Source organism: Sander vitreus, chromosome 17, assembly GCF_031162955.1.
Source record: "Sander vitreus isolate 19-12246 chromosome 17, sanVit1, whole genome shotgun sequence".
Taxonomy (NCBI): Eukaryota; Metazoa; Chordata; class Actinopteri; order Perciformes; family Percidae; genus Sander; species Sander vitreus.
In genome coordinates this window covers 1,477,459-1,498,043 of record NC_135871.1, presented here as the reverse complement: position 1 = coordinate 1,498,043, position 20,585 = coordinate 1,477,459, and the positions used below count along the sequence as shown (strand labels likewise).

Genomic DNA, 20,585 nt, shown 5'->3' with positions numbered 1-20,585 from the left:
GCTGTATGGGCCCCAAGGCAGTTGCCTCCAATGCTGAATAGTAAAATTAGTTTTTGGTGTTTTTCCCCGTGAACCAGAGTGTATTTCAACGGTGTTGACCGTGAATAGCCACAACATGAGTATGTGACACAACTATGTCATGACAGGTGTGTTCAGGACCCAAGAAAGTGCAGTGTGAGTGTGAAGTTGAGTGCATCTCGAGAAAACGGAAAGCAGCAATTCCACAGGCTAAGCAATTGGCCCGTTCTGAACAGGCATGTTTTGAACGGACACTGCACTAGTTCTTATAGTTATGGGAGACTGCATGTTGTTTAGGAGGTAGAGAAGTTGTCTACCAATCGGAAGGTCGTGGTTCGACAATGTTAGAGTTAGACAATCTGGCTAACTTGTCCCTTTGTTTGTCAGACTTCCTTTAAGTGATTACAATGTCATCATAACTGGCAGAAAAACTAGACCCAACAAGCTGCAGTAGGAACTGTTGGGATGAATGCAAAGTTGGCATTGTATATCAGGACAAGTACGAGTATATACTGGTAGATGCAACTTCATAGTACAGAGAAAGGATTGGGATTTGAGAATATAACATTCATTCTTTAGTGGACAGGCTATTTCTCTGAGACATACAGTGGTAGTTTTCTGTGAGTTTATGATATGCAGCTGAGTGCCCTGGAGGTTACTGAAACCACCCCTGTTTAACCTATAGCATTTAATTACTAGTAGGATCAGCTCTTAATAACCTGCCACAGTGGGATGTGTCAACAAACACACACACACCCAACTACGTATTTGTGTTTTAATTTCAGTGTTTGTCTGAGATGTTCCTGAAATGGATCTGTATGTTATTACAAAGCTTTATCAGTACTTAGGTTTCATGTTATGTTATTGTTTTCGGAGCAGTTCACATTGCCCGAGGAGGCAGTGGTGGCTGACAGCTCGCCGGTCCAGTGGCGAAGATGGAATTATGACTCAAATGGGACACGGGCGGAATTCCTGGCATCCTGCTAAGGGCGGGAACACATAATGCCCCGCGGACTCTGGAATGCCTTGGCTCTTCCTCTGATGGGCAGGAAACTGGATCTCAAGAAGAGGTTGAGAAGTCAGGAGAGATGGAGGCCCAGATTAGGTGCAGTAAGCGGAGTGAATAGCTCTGAATGGGCCATTTTATTGTCATATACCAGTTTACTCGGGAACAGGTGCACAAACTAATGAATTAGAGAAAGCGAAAAACTGAACTGTGGATATTGGGTGCATTCACTGACGAAGGGGAAAAAGCAATGCAAAAGTTCAGACAGAATCATTCCAAATGTGTATTGACTGACTTTCATGTACTTACACATAAAAAGACGAGACACAGAGGGCCATGGTGAGTGGAAATGTGAGCCTATGTGATGAGGGGAGGTGTGTTTACACGGACGAACAGAGGCAAACACAGGCCTGTGCTGAGTTCCATCACCATTTGTCATAACAGTCATCACTCCCTTCTCAACATGTAAACAAACACTTCTCCCTAACAGAACAAACTTATGTAGAGTAAATGAGCAACATACAGCTTACACTACAATGATACAAACATGTTGTAAGTCAGTGTCAAGTTACAGTGTGTAGATGCCGAACTTCTGCTTGACTGAAACTGGCTTCATAAGAATATTTATTGACTGGACTAGGTCAAACCTTTTTGAAATCTAGTTTGGGAATAAGGGCTTCATCACCATTGTTTCCAGCAGCAGCAGGCAGCTGTTTTCACAAAATAAAGCTCTGAGAAGCGACTGGCACATTTAGAGCTAGCTGGTCAATAGTGGAGCGTTAGCATTAGGGTTGGCTGTTAAAGAGACAGTTAATGAAGACCAAAGAGAGCAGTTAGTTCATGTGACTTATATTCATCGGGTGGCAAGAAACACAAATCCAACAACCCTGTCTCCTAAAAATTATGTTTACAAATACATTTCTTAAGGAGATGGAATGCTTCCTGGAATGTATTTTTTTTGTCAACAATATGAGCTTTTGATTAACATGTTTACAGAAGCATCTGCTCTTCACCGACAATGTGTTACAATTCTTTACCCTACAATATCCACTCCACAAATGTATGGTGTGTATATATATATATATATATATATATATATATATATATATATATATATATATATATATGTATACTAACACAGACGGTGCGTTCAATGAAACTGGTAAACTACATCCTCCTGGTGCATTTGATGTAATTGTAAATGTCCATTTCACATCTGGTGGTTGTTTTTGTCGTAAGTTATTGTTATTGTTATACATTATTATTAAATCATTTAATTTTGACCATATGGCCTTAGCAATAAACAAGCCATTCTTTAATGTCACCAACTGTTGTTTAGTAGCCTTCTTTTTTCTTTTCTAACTTTTTAAAAAGTATCGGTTCAGGCACCGTTAATTATGTATGCGATTAATTTCGATTAATTAATCACAGAGTATGTAATTAATTAGATTACATTTTTGAATCGATTGACAGCCCTAATATATATATATATACACATATGGGGGGTGGCAGTAGCTCAGTCCGTAAAGAGTTGGGTGGACTTGTAGCTGGAGAGATGCCAGTTCACCTCCTGGGCACTGCCAAGGTGCTCTTGAGCAAGGCACCGAACCCCCCCCAACCGCTCTGGGCGCCTGTCCAGCAGTCACAGCCCCCCTCACTCTGACATCTCTCCATCTGTGCATGTACAGGACCTGAGCATGTGTGTGTGTGTGTGTGTATTTCAGGCCTGTGTGTAGTGTGTCTAAAGAAAACAGAATGTAAACTTTTTTTACCCATTGAGGATCAATACAAAGTATAGATGAAATTAAAAATGACATATTGGCAATAAACTGGTTGTGGGTAGTGAAAAATGGCAGAAAATGTCAATGGTTACACAGAACAAAACATACTTGCTTTTTTGTCTAATATTTAATCAAAACCACAATCTCTTCTCTTATCTAAGCTTAACCAAACAGGCAGAAATATATATATCAGGAGATTCAGCTAACGCGTGGATGTAAGAATCGTGAATGTGCGATGCATGGTGTGGGAGGTTCTGGCCAAAACGCCTTGATTATAATATCACCTGCCGGTGAATATCTGTCTGAGGTACGTGCACTAGTCTATACCACTACCCTGAAATGTTCACTTGCGTAACTTTTACGGTGTAGGCAGCAGTACTACTGGAAAAATAATAAAAAGCTGAACAGTTTGAAGAGGTCCCGATGGTGCTGGGATCCACGCATGCACAAATTCCATTCTCCGGTGTCAGATTCCTGTGCTGTGTACTCCCACTGTCCACCCCAACCACCTCCTGAAGGCCTCTGTGTAATTCAATAAGATACGTGCATCATGGACTGGAAAATCATTTGCCAGTGAACATAACCCAAGCGAGAAATACATTTAGGCTAAGATAAGTCAAACTCCTTCAGCACTATGTAAATGTGACTTTTAGGACCATGGGTTGGACTCAAAATGCAGCGTTGGTCCCTCTCTGCTGATTGTGTAAATAAGTCATTCTTGTGTTGACCCATTTTCATAATTCTTTATATCAGAAAAATGGGTTTCTTATAACCAAATTTCCCAAAATGCATAGATGTAGGTTATATGGAACCCATGCAGCATTCTTCACAGGGAAAATGAATGATTACTTCCATTGAAATGTGGTTGTTTTATTGAAAAGTGAAATGGTTTTACAGTATCCTGACTAAACTTTCACTCAACATCCTCTGATCTTAACTATTAGTCAAAATAATTCATAATTTCTGTTTTTTATATTCAAAAATTAGGTATATTGACATTTAAATTAGGTTTATTGACCATGAACAACACAAGGGTCAACATGCCAATAACCACTTTATAAGATGATAATATGTCAGAAGTTTTCTACTTGCTCTGTCGACCCCAGGTGGCCAAACAATAATATTATTAATAATAACAGCAATAAAGATGATGAGGATGAAGAGGCTTGGACCCCCTCATAACTGCTTGCAGTTCCAGTTGTTTCTGTTTCTGAATGTATTGTTTATTTCTTATTGATGTTTAATATGTTTGTGTTTCACCAAGGCAAATTCCACATAGGCTAACTACTGTAGCAATAAACTCCTTTCTGATTCTGATTCTGATGACAATAATCTTATTTGAAACAAAAACCTGGCTTCCTCTACAGAAGCATGTCTTGCGTCCCCATGCCAAGCAGGAAAAGGATTGTTGAAGCAGTTTTCCTTTCAGTGCTTGATTATGGAGAGGTTATCTAGGTGCTGCCCCTTCCAATCTTAAGGACACAGTTTATCATTCTGCCCTCAGACTTATCACTGGAGACAGCTACAATACTCACCACTGTGTAAAAGCAAACCTATCATTACAAGCAGAGAAAGTAGTCTATATTGACAACCTTTCATTTCTGGGATTGTTCAGGTTCCGCTTGAAATGCCGCTGGAACCCCCTCATTTCTGGACGGATTGCCATCACCTCCTTTGTGTTGGCGTTCTAACCTCTGGTGGATTAATGAGGACTATGGTTAACTGCTCCTCAGATCTCTGCAGGGTAAATCCAGACAGCTAGCTAGACTAGACTAAAATAACTTTTGTACGAGCCTGTTACACCAAAACAAGTTCCTCAGCGAGACTATTTTACAGCCGGAGCTTAGCACCGCCCAAGACGATTGTCATTGGTTCAAAGAAATGCCAATAAACCAGAGCACGTTTTTCGCCCATCCTGGAATACTGGACTAGCCAGACTTTCCTCCGCAGCGCTGTGGAGGTCTGGCAACGCAAGATTATGGAGATGTTATCTATAGAAGTGCTGCTACTTCCAATCTTAAACGCCAGGACACAGTTTATCATTCTGCCCTCAGATTTATCACTGGAGACAGCTACAATACTCACCACTGTGTAAAAGCGGGCCTTTAATCACTAGCACAGTACCAGAATGCTCCTTCCTTATATTGCTGCACTGTTAGTCCCTCACACACGATCCAACAACCTGCTCTTACTTAAGGCCCCAAGGGTACAGTCAGAGCTAGGGAAATCGGCGTTCCTTTGAATGCTCCAACCAACAGGCTTCAACAGTTATTTCAATTAAATTTCCTTCTGACATATGGCCAGTTTAGAGCGTTTTCGTAATTGTTTTTAGTTACTTAAATGTCCTTGTCTCTATCTTGATTCTTTTATTATGTAAATATATACAGTATGTCTTTGATTTTACGTAATTGTTTTAGTGACTTGCATGTCCTTGTTTCGATTCCAGTCATTGTATTTTACACTTTTTGCACTGTTGGTGTTTTGTGTTCTACATTTTAATGGGTATTCATTTAGTCTCGGCTACATTGAAAATGAGAGCTTGCTCTCAAATGTACCTCTGAGAACTAAAAAAAGGTTGATGATGATGCTGCTGCTGCTGCTGCTGATGATGATGACAATAATAATAATTACGCAGCTTTAAAGCCACTCTGTGTCGATGTGTAGATATAGGACGTTTCTGACTTTGGCATCTCACGGGCTGGTATTAAAGAGGCGCTTTGGTGTCTTTAAAAGGCAGCTTTATCTATTTGCCATTGAGTGTCATCTTTGCGCCTTTAACTTGAGACTTAGGTATAGTTTCCTATAAATGAGGTTTTTAATTGACCATGAATTCCAAAAATAAGTGTAAAACTATAGTGGTAGTAAGTTGGTGTAATGGCGTTTTTCCATTATATGGTACCTGCTCGACTCGCCTCGCCTCGACACACTGTGCGTCCGTTTTCCATTGCAGATGTTAGTACCGCCTCAGCGTGGCTGGTCGTTATATGCCGGCTCGACGCAAACACCAGCGCACAAGTATAAACATCAGGCCACTTGAGCTTGTTTTCCAGTTCTGTGGAGGCTCCACGCAGAGCTTTCACCGTAGCCGATGTAAGTGGCCTGATGTTTATACTTGTGCGCTGGTGTGTGCGTCGAGCCAGCCATGTGTGTGTGTACGTAGGCTATGGCGAAAGCTCTGCCTGGAGCCTCCGCAGAACTGTAAAACAAGCGACGCCACAGGAAACTGCCGTGACCTTAACGCAACACACACACACACACACACACACAGAACGTGGAAGGTGTGTTGTTGTTGCCACAGCCAGAAGACACATTTAGTTTCAAATGAAGCTGGAGGCAGCAAAAAAAAAAAACACAGCTGGCTAAACTATTTAAAAATAGCGGGTTTGTTCAGGACACCCCCGTCCAGCACAGTAGGTGGCGGTATGCACCTAAAAGTTGTTTGCAATCCGCCATTAACTAAGAGAAGAAGGACACCCCCATCTGTCGCTTTTACGTCACCTTTTCGGCTCGCCTCAGCTCGCTTGGAACCTCGACTGAGGTGGTACTAAAAAAAGTACCTGTTAGCAGGTACCAGGTACTTTTTTTTCGTAATGGAAAAACAAAAAAGGCGAGTAGAGTCGAGACAAGTCGAGCAGGTACCATGTAATGGAAAAGCGCCATTAGTGGTGTTTATACATGGTAGTGAAAAGAAGCGTTAAACGTCAAAAAAAGAGCCAAAAACATTGAAAAAGGCGCCAAAAGTGTCGAAAAAAGAGACCAAAACATCAGAAAAAGTGTTGACAACACAAGGGTTAAGAGACACAACGGTAGAGAGTAGTAGGAAGGAAACAACACAGGACTTTCACCCAGGAGACCGGGGTTCATGTCCCGTTCTTGTCCCCGCTTGTCATGGAAACATATCTTTTATAAGCCCACCCCCCATATTTTCCTAAACTTAACTGTCCCGTTATTGTGCCGCATGCCAGTTAAATGTACGTCCTGACCCAGAGCGTCAAAAGTGATGTCAATAGTCAATAACAACCCCAAAGGCACATGCTCAAGCGTCTGTATTTTACGCGATGGGAGTCAGAATGTGTTGTCATTTGCTGCTAAAGGGGCCTCTGGTGGCAGTTAAATGCACTACCAAATAACTGTAAAATGAATCAACTGCCTTCCAAAACGGCAGAATGGACCATATGAATACTGATCTCACCGTTGCTTAGCCAGGCCGTCTCTCCCACTCACACACTGTAACCACGTCTTGTGTTTATGTGTTTTTCAGACATGAGCGCTGAGGGTTTGACTCCCGTCCCTCTGTGGAGGAAAGGCTTGAACCGAAGGAGTTACACTGAGGGGGAGGTCCGCTTCCTCGGGGACAGCACGGATGGACTCTCCGCCCCCCAGCGCAGGGTGAGTCATGTGCACATGTTACAGGTCCACTTCAGCAGTGTCTTGGTATTATCCAATAAAGAAACTTTTCATGTAAATACATAATAATAATACATTGGATTCATATAGTGCTTTTTGAAAGTCCTCAAAGACTTCTTTTTCAGTCTTTTGTCACTTCATTATACCACATGTGAAACTTGATCTGCAGTCAAGAGCATGATTTTAAAAAAAGCACATAAACGACAAAATACAAAAACATAAAGTACAAAAATGTTTCCTTTACATACAATATACAGAACCCAATTTGACATTCAAACTCACAGTTAAGGTTTGTGCAATCTAATATAGACCGGGTCTTGGGGAGTAGTCTACTTGCTGGTCCAAGATGGCAGCCAAGGGGGTCTGTGGGATACCTATCACCTTACCAGCCACTTTCATGTTACAGTTTAGGTGGTTTTTGTCCCTGATGTTCAGCTTACCGTACCAAGCAGTCTTGGCAAAAGTAAGAACAGATTTGATAAATGACTTATAAAATAAAGACATTACTTCCTATCTACATTAAAGGTATTTAACTTCCTTTGCTTACATAGGATATATGAGTACTGCCAGTATTGAGGAAATGAATGCCCAGTTTTCAGCTAGATAGCTAGTTTGCTTCTTAGTATTAACACTGTAATATACACAGATTGCACGACCTTTAACATGTATGATCCATGATGGTCTTAAAAACAAATATTTTAGCAATGATTCACATTCTTCAGAAATTAGGACCGGTGCTGCGCATGAGAGGCCCTGCTCCCGTCCCCCACCCACACACACACACACACACACACACACACACACACACACACACACACACACACACACACACACACACACACACACACACACACACACACACACAGTGAATCACTTAAGATTGCCCAACATCCACCTCCTCTGTTAACTGTCTTTATGGCAGCAGAACTCTCACTGATGACACATGATGAATGAGATACTTTGGAGTAGGCCCTTTACAAGGGCCCCACCTGCTGGGAATTTACCGTAATTAATGTAGCGGGAGGATATTGCTTGTTTTAAGCTCCAAGGGAAGTTAAGCTTGGGAATTTGGGGACATTTGCACAATTTCAATTTTAAAAGCATACCTTTTAATAGTGAACTTATTGTATACAGTGAAATACACATCAAAAAAAGCAATACTTTGTTATGACCATTGAATAGAATTGTAAGCTGCACTGCATTCAGCACCACTCTTCCATCACATTAAGAATCCCATTAAATATGAATTCAGTGAAATGACAACCCTCTATATGTACAGTGCATTCTCCATCACATGTGCAGCGCACACTACTGCATTGACATTTCACACTGCATGTATTTGCTAAATTAATGGATTTATTTGGCAATGGATGGATGTCGGCTTATGATATGGTAAAATGTTTGATTCTATCTGCAAATAATACAGCCTGAGCAGATAACCACTATAAGTTCATTTGTATTCCCGTTACTTCCCATAAATTCACATGGAAGGTTGCCACCTTGCATATTCTCTGAATGTTACAGAACGTAAAATTTTAAGTTTGAACACAAGGTACTTTAAAAACAGCATTATGCCATGAGATCTACTGGGAATATGTTGTTGCCAGTACAGTCTTTTGATTTTAATGACCCTTGTTGCAGAACAATTAAGGACAAACATTAGTCTGCGGTTCTACTGTACATGTTTGTAACTTCAGTGCAGAGATCTTCAACAGGGGGTCTGGGACTCCTAGGGGGTCCTCAGAGTTACTGCAGGGGGGCCACCAAATTATTGTTTGATAGTATTTCCTGTCTGAAAATATAAATTAACATGAATCCAACATATTATTTGTTAAGATAAATAATTAACATTGATATAGGGTTACTGTCCTATGAGTAAGGAAGCCATCACAGATACAGGTAAACTTAACTGTTCCACATTTTAACAAAACATGATGTATGAATACATGAATATGTTAACAATTATTATTTTCTAAGCTTAGTATTGTATGCACTATGAAAAGTTATGTGTAAAGGCTCTAGGCAGCCGTTATTGTAGGCCCAGTTAATAACTTAACTTAATGTTATACAGGAGTGAGGGATCCCTACTCCGTCTCTTATTCAGCTGAAGGGACCTTGGCCTTAAAAAAACATTGAAGACCCCTTCTTTAGTGTAAAGCTGTTTTCATACCAAACGGGAGACAAGTTTAAGACATGGCGCAAATGTATACAAAATCAAGGGAGAGACGCGATTAGACGTGAATCCATCTGCATGAGTTGAAAATGGAAAGAAGGATGTGTGTGTATCTGTGGGCTTTATGAACGCGTACCGAGACGAGAGGACAAAGGAGAGAGACTGGAGGGGAAAAACTGAGAGTGCATCCACTGCTATGTATATTTGGTACACTGGCTGTCAACAATAAGGACTGCACAAACGGTCCCGCCGGCCAATTTGCACAGATTTGCATCACTTTATGTCTGAACATATAAAGGTTAATATGGTGCAATATGTGAGCACTTGTTGCCTAATTTCTGAGCGAGCAATTGTATTTTTTTGAGCACAGAGAAATATATTTTGAAAGTACATACATTGCAGTTTGAAGAGAAATTATACACAAGCAAGTTTGAGCGAACAAAAATCTATTCCATGCTCAGCAATTGTTTACTATTATCCATATTAACGTGCAATAATAACCCCTGTCACGCAGTTTACATATATATATATATATATATATATATATATATATATATATATATATATATACACACACTCAACGCACTCACTCTACTTGTCACTGCATTAAAATTAACCAATCGGAGGATTAAAGAAGGTCAATTATGACTGGCTCTTCATCTCCAATTAGATCGATAGTAGCAAGAAACACAAATCTACGGGGAACAGTCTTTGACACGACATCTGTTGGAAGCACACCTGAACAAGCACTAAGGCGTGTGGGGGCTGCAGGCAGGGCTTTACAACTTTGGTCTTGTAGTCACTTGTGTTGTTGTTGCGTGTCTTTGTTGTTCAGCTGAGTGAAAACTGTACATGGGGCCGAGTCAAAGACCTGGTGAGGAAATCTAAGCTGAGGAACCAAAGCAGGCTGGGACTGACTTCCACCTCACTGAAGATGTCCTGCCCACAACTCTACATGTAAGGAACACACTACGGACTTACTCTGTGCTGTATATTCTGGATATGGACCATTATACTAAATCAACACTAAGTAAAACATGACCACTGTCAACATACTTTGGTTTAATTTTCTTCTGGAGATGTTTTTATGGTTTGGTCCAGACCGCATACTCCATTGCAGGGAATCTTAATCTTAATGCTGCAGGATGTGATGATATTTTATGCAACAGTGTTCTTCCAACTTTGTGCCAGTGGTTGAGGGACGGCACAAAGCCAGGTCCATAAAAAAATGTGTTTCCCAGTTTTGTGTGGAAGAACTTGCCTGGCCTGCACTGAGCCCTAACTTAAGGGCCACGGCTGTGACTATTTGTAGCATCCATACTGCTAATACATCATCTTCTCTGCAAACCATCATCCCGGAAAAAAATCTCAATCATCATTATTATTATTATTATTAAACTTCATCGCTCTATCCCTGGCTTTACAAAGTGCTTCACCATTCAGGATCAAATTAAACGATCACTAACAGGGAGATAATGGCTCAAATGTAAATTAAAAGAATGATGAAATTCATCACTCATGAGTTATTTAAAATTAAATGTATTAATGCACCTTTGATTGACATTTTACAGAAGGCTGTGCAGCAAAATGAACACCATCAGTGACATTAGCATACAAACTAAAAACAATACCTATCTCATTCTCCTCATTACATCACCTGCAGCGATCTCAGCTCAAACCGTGCTAACGCTGGTCTGAAGTCAGCCTGAGGTGCACACATTTTACACATTCTTCCTTCATAAAAAAACTGTTTATGCGGGGGGAAAAGGTGTAGGCATCGTTTCTACATCTAGCTCCTGGATTTTTTTTTGTAAATAATGATATTTGGTCCATTAATCATGATTTGATCCTGTTTTCTAGTATGACACAAAAAAACACTTTAAATCTCTTCCAAACTCCCTGAGAAAGCCCAAACCTGATTATCCTTCCCCCTGTGCTCTCCCTTGTATGTTAAACAAAACCTAAAAAAAGAGAAGGAATGCAAGTAATCCGACTGAAGTGGGAAAAAGGCCAGCATTAGGGGGAGGAGAAAGGCATCTGATATAGTAGAGTGTAGAGTGTGACAGCTTCCTGGCAGATAGACATAGAAGGAGTGATCAGCTCCATTTTTGCCTGCGAGCGGAGGGGTCAGACTGGATGAACTGTGTTTGATCTTTATTTGAGAGGCTGTACATGTAGGACTCAGACAGAAGGTGTGTGTGTGTGTGTGGGGGGGGGGAGGTCATGGCCAGGGTCATTGGTGGAAGTAGTATTCAGATCTTTTACTTAAGTAAAAGTACTAACACTGATTGGATTGGAGGATGCAACATATAAAAAAGAATGCCAGTCACAAAGTTAACAATTAACCAACAAGCTTTATTAAATAATAAAAAAAATATTCCCAAAAGTAGCAAACAAAGAGAAACAAAAAGGACTGGAGACCCCGGCCAAAAAGAACAAAAGATGGGAAGATGCTGGACCAACCTCGCAGTGGGCCATCGCTCCCCGCGTCTCCCCCTAAATTACCTAAAAAGGGTAAAATAATCCTAGAACAAACAAAAGAGACGAATAACTGAACTACCGGTAATCTCCAGCCCAAACTAACATAATAAACTAAAATAATAAAACTCCAGCACCTATGTGTAAACACAAACTTGCTTGTGGAGAAAAAAGGTGAGGAGGAAACTCCTTCATGGCCCTTTTTCACAGCAGACATGTTGACTTGTCATAGTAGGAAAAGCACAGCTGAGATTGATAACCTCAACGATGGCTCAGTTCCATCAAGTGTCCCAGAGAGATATTTCAGTGAGTCAGCCTGCACAATACCAGGGCCTCTCCTAAGTGGAATGCAGCCATCATTAATGGGTTTGAATACACCTGTGCTTTTCCTACTATGACATGTCAACATGTCTGCTGTGAAAAAGGTCTATAGTGTTCTGCTGTGTGTGCTCTCCACGTGCCTCTGTCCCTTCACGCTCTGCCTTCTTATCACCCCCCCCCTTACACACACACACACACACACACACACACACACACACACACACACACACACACACACGCACACACTCTCTACCTGAGCACTAATTACGCTCAGGTGTGCAACAGGCAGAGGGAGGAGGGACAGAGAGAGAGAGAGGGACAGAGGGAGAAAACCAGACACACACACCAGAGGCACATGTAACACTCTGTTACAAGTAAAAGTCCTGCATTAAAAGTGTTACTTAAGTAACAGTCTGTAAAATGTTGTTAAAGTAATAAAGGTAAAAGTACTCAATGCAGAAAATTCCTGACATTTAGAAACTGGAAATGATCCAAACAGTTGTGTGTTTAATGGTCTAATCATTGGCAAATCATGTTGGCTAGTTTCATTTATAATTCAAAATCGTATTGTAAAAAGTACATGTGTTTAGTGTGCAGGAAACTTAATGTGTAAAGTAACTAGTATCTAAAGCTGTAACAGATGAATGTAGTGGAGTAAAAAGTCCAATATTTCTCTCTGAAATGTAGCAGAGTAGAAGTAGAAAGTGGCATGAAAAGAAAAGACTCAAGTAAAGTACAAGTACCTCCGGGTATGGAGATCGTTCATTTTTGTTGATATTGATCCCATTTTCGAGGCTGCTTAATGATCCAAGTCTTTATCGATACCATTTTCGATACTTTTCTATTATTTGGTGGAAAGACGAGACGACAAATTCTTAATCTTAACAGAACTATTCTGTCTTTTATTGCAAAAACTGTGAGTCTGTGACTGTTTGATGTCCTCCGTCTCAGTCGCTGAGGAAGCGGCCCACAGAGCGATGCTCGCGGCATCCAGTTCCACTACCTTATTGATTTTCAGGTTTTGAGAAATTTGGAACTTAAGAGTCTCGAGACCCATCCCTACTCAACATCTGCACTTAAAGGTGCAGTAGGTAAGACTTATAAAACTACCTTTCTGTCATATTTGCTGAAACTGATCCTATGTTCCAGTAGAACTACATGAAGCAGGTCATTAAAAAATAATCTGGCTCCTCTGGCTCCACCTACAGCCTGTAGTGAGATTTGCAAAAATCCACCGCTCCCTGTTCAGATTATCTTTTTGTCTTTAAGGGGGTCTCTCTATCTCATAAAAAAAGTTGGCACACCCCACGCACAGCTTAACAAGGCTATACAATTAAATAGTATAGGCGCGAGTGGCGCTTTTTGCGCAGTATATGCGCACGGTAGGCCTAGGCTATAACTTGACACACGCACACAACAGACAGAGATTTCTTTTTTTACAGAAATGGAGTCCTTTTAATTAATTTCAACATATTATTGATTGTAATAGTCCATATTTCATTTCAATTTCGCAATACAAAGAAATAGACTAAACGATTTATTCTCAGTGTCATTCTCAATTTCACAATGAAATAAAATGTAACTCATTTGAACCAGCCCACCTGTAGTCTTTGACTTCTACACAGGGGAAATGCACTAACTGGCAGAAATGAATAAAGCCATTGCACCGCCAAACTATGTTCTAGTCTTATAACGTACACGTAGTGGTAACAACACCTGGGTGTTCAGTCGTCTCGTGTGTTGAAACGTAGAAATAAATAGACGAACAATTGGAATTTGCACTGCGATGTTGTCGGGAAGCCTATTCACTGAATATTCCGCCATCAGAGATTGCATTGTATTGCTGACAGGTGTTTCAAAATATCTGGGAACTTTTCGGGAGCTCTGAATGGCAGAGGATAGCTACAGATTTATTTATTTAAGATGTATTGGTGGTATTTACCTCAAAAGCACATTAAGCTAAAAGCAAGGTGACTTCTTCGGACTTGCGAGTGCTGTCAAAGTAATCGTAGCCTATATGCGGTTTGCTCACATAGCCTAGTGGTGTGGTGGTGAAGTGCAGTCATGCTGCGTTCATGAGCGTAGGGTAGGCTCAGGTCTACGTCCCGTAGTAGCCTATATTTTATATTTTAATTTAACGTCTTTAATGGTAAGAGACCGCACAGGGATGGATAATGAGCGTTGTTTAAGATTAAATTACAATGCCACATATGGCAGACACCTTCAGATATGAGAGACCCCCTCAGAGTTTTGACTTTGTTGCTTTCATGGGAGCCAGTCCTCACTCTATGGGAGCTCGGCTCCCTCTGGCTCCCACGTAATTCAAGCACTGCACAGCTCCCTGTTCAGATGCACCAATCAGGGCCAAGTGGGGTGTCTAACTGCGTGTCAATCACTGCTCATGCACACACATTAATTCTCCCTTGTGGGGGGAGGGGCTTAGGAGACTGTTCTGGGCTTTAGCGGAAAGGGGGGAGGGACTGAGAAGTTGTCGATATTCACATTTTTTGGCTAAGTCCTGGATCTTCGCAATCCTACCTACAGCACCTTTAAGTACAGTACTTGAGTACATGATGTACTTAGTTACATTCCACCACTGGCCCTTCAGCCCCTCCCTCTGTCCTGACCGGGGCTTGGCACAGACCTAGACGAACAGGGGTGGGGGGTGGAGAGTCAGGCCTGAGGTATGCCTGGAGGAGTGGGAGAATTAGCCCATGGGTTCAAGCTGAGGCCTGGGGAGACATGGCTAGAGTCCAGGATTCTTTAGAAACAACAGCAGCCTCCCGCTGAGACGTGCACGCCGGCCAACTGCAGCACTGCTCACAGTGGAGGAATGATGGACAATATATCAATCAACCTATCAACTAACTTTATTTCCTGAGCACTTTAAAACAACCAAAGTTGACAAAGTGCATAACTCACACACAGTGGTGGAATGTAAGTAATGTAAGTCCATTTACTCCAGTACTGTACTTAACCCGTGTGCTGTCCTCGGGTCAAATTTGACCCGTTTTCCAACTTTTTTTTATCAGAAATAAATGAAATAAACCAGTGGAGCTAACTGGTAGATTAAACTCTTATCTACCAGCAGAGCTAACTGGTAGATTAAACTCTTAGCTACCAGAGGAGCTAACTGGTAGATTAAACTCTTATCTACCAGCAGAGCTAACTGGTAGATTAAACTCTTAGCTACCAGAGGAGCTAACTGGTAGATTAAACTCTTAGCTACCAGAGGAGCTAACTGGTAGATTAAACTCTTAGCTACCAGAGGAGCTAACTGGTAGATTAAACTCTTAGCTACCAGAGGAGCTAACTGGTAGATTAAACTCTTAGCTACCAGAGGAGCTAACTGGTAGATTAAACTCTTAGCTACCAGAGGAGCTAACTGGTAGATTAAACTCTTAGCTACCAGAGGAGCTAACTGGTACATTAAACTCTTAGCTACCAGAGGAGCTAACTGGTAGATTAAACTCTTAGCCACCAGAGGAGCTAACTGATAGATTAAACTCTTAGCTACCAGAGGAGCTAACTGGTAGATTAAACTCTTAGCTACCAGAGGCCCGCCTATATCAGATACACCGATGTGATTGGTGCAGCTCGGCTACAAGGGCGTAGTTAATGAGCATCATTACTGAATGCCAGAGGGACTCGCTGAGCTAATTCATATTGTGCTCTTGTGAGAACTCTGGATTTCCAGGGTGTCAATTTTATAGCATTTATAAGAACATTTTTAAATTGTTTTAAAACAGCATCCTGACTAAACTTTGACATAAACCAGTCTGTGATTCACTCTACATCATCTGATCTTAACTATTAGTCAAAATAATTCATAATTTCTGCCTTTTTTATCTAAAAAATTAGGTTTAATTTCATTTAGATATATTGACCATGAATTTATAAAACGCTTTGAAAAAAGTTACAAAAACGGTTAAAAAAGCATCAAAAGCACTAAAAAAACGCCAAGTTTGGAAAAAGCGCCAAAAAAAGTTTTGACCTGGATGACAAAAAGTTCATGGCGACGTGAAAACTACACGAGGGTTAAGTCCAAATGTTGAGGTACTTGTACTTTACTTGATTCTTTTCTTTTCATGCCACGTTCTACTTCTACTCCGCTACATTTCAGAGAGAAATATTGTACTTTTTACTCCACTACATTCATCTGTTACAGCTTTAGTTACTAGTTACTTTACACATTAAGATTCCTGCACACAAAACACATGTAGTTTATAAAATACAAAGTTATATTATATATTAAACTACACAACTGTTTTGATTGTTTCCAGTTTCTAAAATGGGAGGATTTTTCTGCATTGAGTACTTTTACTTTTAATTCTCTGAATATTTCTACCGCTGCTGCTCACACAGGCATAAAATACAAATGAAAAGACATAAAACAAGTGGACGGCCAAACCATAAAACAATAAAATCAAAATGTCAACATGTGGTGTCAAAGGCCAAGGAGAAGAGCTGGTTTTTAATAATGATAAACTACGTATGTTTTCTGACACTCCCATGCTGAGCTGCTGTGATGCAAGCTGAAGGAGAGTCTCTGATGTCTACCAGGAATGCTGTAAAAAGCCAATAGCTCACAGTCCTAACTGTCTCCTCTTCTGTACAGGCCTGATCTGGAACCAGTAGAACCTGCTGCCAGAAACAGGAACTCCATGATTGCCTTGGGCCACCAGAGCAAATTGGACTTCCCGTGGCTACAATAAACATACAGGTAGGGCAGACTACTTTTCATCTTTTCACAGACTGCAAAGAAAACTCCTGCACACTGTCGAACTTGCAAAAAATATATAAAGTTTGATAATGGGCAATTGGTTTGGGTACTTTCTTCAGGCAAATGGTGTTACATCCTGAGAAGCCATCGTTAGTAGGAGGTGGCTGTTTTTGTGCAGAAATCAACATGAAATCAGGCATAAATACATAACATTCATTCACATATCCATTACCATAGAGCTTAAACTTAAATATAACCCCTCTGTAGGAACCATAATTATATATAGAGCATTCATATTGAGGCATATTAATGGATATGTATTATCCATTAATACATAAATATAGGAAAAACACAGCAAGCATCCTCACAAAAAACAAAACATCGTAGGGCATAACTTCATACTTTTTGTGTTAAATAACACTAAAATGTAAACAAAAATATAAAAAATCAACATCATGAATATTGCTTACAAAACACACTATTATACAAGTACAAAAAGGGCCTTCGAAAATTCAAGCTGCATCAGTGCATACATATATGTACACATATATGTTTTCACAGACAAAATCTGGGAAAATGTCCTCACTTCATTTGTTTCTAGGTATTTCTGCAAAATGTGGCAAATTGGGAAATATTTCTAAACTCTGCCCTCCATCTTTGTCTCCACAGTTCCTCAGATCCAATTGGTCTCACATGGGGAAGAGGAGGACACCGTGACGATGATGAGATGATTCAAGACTGGAAAAGAAACCGTTAAGGAAAATGAGGGAATTAGGAAGAGAGAGAACAATGGTGGAAAAGGAAAGGACTCAGAGGAGGCAGCTGGTGCTGTGTGAAAGGGAGAATGAGAGTAATTATGTGAAACTCATTAACTGTATATTGCAGGGTACATGGGAAATATAGGTGATGTTCTCCTGAAATTAAGAAAATGAAATTACTATATGTCCAAAATGATCTCCACTGTGATATAACTAACTGCATTACTTTCTCTGTTGATACTATTTACACTCCTATAGGTTTCCATTAGGATGCTGCAACCTTTGTAACAATCCAACTAATGTGAAATATACACATATTTCACAACTTTCCATTTTATATGATGTTGTAAATGTGTTAAAGACAAATCACACACCGCTTTGTATAGTGTGTGTGTGTGTGTGTGTGTGTGTGTGTGTGTGTGTGTGTGTGTTGTTGCATAACCAGCTACAATGTAAGTTAATAGGACAACTGTTCAGCTTGTATTTACCTTCACAAAAGTGCTTGTTTTGCCACTGACAGGCTCAGATTATTTTTCTACGTTTCTGACAACATTATGGAAAGGATTTCTAAGGAGGTCGACCTTTCTGTTAAAGAGTAAGATCCTTTTTATAAAACATAAAAACATCCGCGAAATTGAGTTCGCTAAACCACCAGACTCCATGTAAATAAACAAATAATTTTAGCATTGTAAAACACACTTCATTCAAAGTCGACAGAAACAAAATAAAACTATGAAAAGACGTTTTGGGTCGTCTTTCCACTTTTCCAACCATCACAACTCTAGTTTTGGTTGAAATAAACACAGCATTTACCGATTTACATGTGAAAATATATTGGCTCTATACACGCTAAAAGTATTGTTTTTTAAATGGAGTCTGGTGGGTGTAGCGCTTGCGACCTCAGATCTGGTTCTGGTTAAACAGAAAGGTCTTAAATAGGTTTTAAAAAGGTCTATCTCTGTAGGGATCCTTTCCATAATGTTGTCAGACACTTAATAGTTATATATTAATCTGAGCCATTCAGCAGCAAAAACAGAACTTTTAGTGGACCAAATTGACGATACACATTTTTTATTAGATTGTGGAGATAGACTCAGAAAGGAAGAGAGAGAAGGGATGAGCTAGAGGTCGCCCCAAAAGCAAAAATGTTTGCCAATGTACAGACTCTACAGACATTAGCTGTAGTTAGCTAGCAATGTAGCCTACACATTGTCCTTAAAACAGCATGAACCATGGTTCTTTCTGTTGTTTTGCAGACTGCTCTGCTTTCCCTTTTGTCTTTGGATGTTCATAAATTAAAGTCAGAAACATTTAGGATAAGCCCAAAGTTTGAACATTTCAGTTGACATAATGGCATCTTTGCCTCAGTTCGTGCTGCCCAGAGGAAAATTTGCAACCATTGGCATCCACTTCTTTCTTTGCATTAACTTCATACGCAGTCGAGCTACCTCAGAAATTTGCCTAAGGTACAGTCTGAACACACCTTTAAAGCCAACCCAGTTTTATATATATATATATATATATATATATATATATATATATATATATATATATATGTATGTAGTTGACCATGGAGACGGTATTTTGCTAGCGCAGTGCTTTTTCATAGGGGTTGTCTTGATTTACATACATTTCTTGGTGAACAGAGATGTAAATACACAAACTGAACACCATTGAAAAGTTGCTATTTCTACAATTTTTTTGTGCTTTAGGTTATAATAAATGTAATAGCTCATAACTTTTATGATTCTCAGCAACCTCTATTATTGGCAGATTGCAGGATCACTTGTTCTGACCCTCATCCCGGTTTAGCACTATGCATGGAGACCAAAAGATGATAAAAAACAACAATAACCTTTTTCTCTCTACAGAGTAACCAGTAAAATATCTTTTGATTTGACAGCAAACATTAAGTAGCAGCTGCTTTGTTGTTTAGGTACGGAAGAGGCTTAGGGTCACACCTTATTTGAGTTTTGATTTTAAAGTCAGAATTCTGAGAAAGAAGTCAGAATTCTGACTTTAATCTTAGAATCCTGAGAATAAAGTCAGACTTCTGACTTTATTCTTTTTGTAAAAAGAAAAAGTAAAAAAAAAAAAAAAAGTGTTTTGAAGTATTTTAAAATAAAGTCAGAATTCTGAGACTCTGACTTGAATCTCAGAATTCTGATTTTTCTTTTTAGAATTCAGACTTTATTTTCATAATTCTGACTTTAAACTCAGAACTCAATACATTTTTTCACCTGTGACCCTAATCCTCTTCCATATTTAGGACACACACCACAACAGAGCTTTCTTATACCACCATTATACATGGTAATGCTTCATCAATACTGTTTAGATATAATGATACCATGGGATACTTAGTATAGTCTAAGTATGATATTATATTGTACTCCAAAGAGGTAAAATGTGTCGGGTCGTTCAGTAAAGGAAGGGATGTATGTTGAATTTTGTAATACCATAACTGTTTTTTGTGTAAATTATATCTGATGTTTACCTGTAGGACGTCAGACAACTGTGTATGTATTATATGTTGCAATATGCATATTGCATCAATATTCAAATTTATTTTTCAAAATAAAGTTAAACCAAAAGAACATATGTATGTGTGATATCATTTTGTTTACAGCATTGATTTTACTCATGTGGCACGTGATGAAATGTTATTTTATTTAGGAATTTTATTCAGGGACATTGTACAATTAAACATGAACCTTGTATAAAAACATCGAGAGATGCATTGTACCAGGTTTTTGCACAATTGCCATTTTCCGCCTGTAATGGCCAGGTAGATAGGTTATATTAATAACAGAATCCAATGCAAATGGAATACAAAACGCCAGGTTATACAATTTTACAAAAATTATCATTCACATTTCCCACCCCGCCTCATTACGATAATTTGCTAATATCACACACA

General features: G+C 39.7%; 1 protein-coding gene across 1 annotated transcript in view; it reads left to right on the top strand.

The window, feature by feature from the left end:
- LOC144532493 (uncharacterized) overlaps positions 1-20,264 on the top strand; it is a 68,335-nt gene extending 48,071 nt beyond the window's left edge. The window contains exons 5-8 of the mRNA XM_078273279.1: positions 7,067-7,194; positions 10,221-10,342; positions 16,803-16,907; positions 17,577-20,264. Coding sequence (XP_078129405.1) covers positions 7,067-7,194; positions 10,221-10,342; positions 16,803-16,899 — 347 coding nt within the window. The 3' untranslated portion in view covers positions 16,900-16,907; positions 17,577-20,264. The remainder of the gene's footprint in view (positions 1-7,066; positions 7,195-10,220; positions 10,343-16,802; positions 16,908-17,576) is intronic.
- Positions 20,265-20,585: the final 321 nt, after the last annotated feature.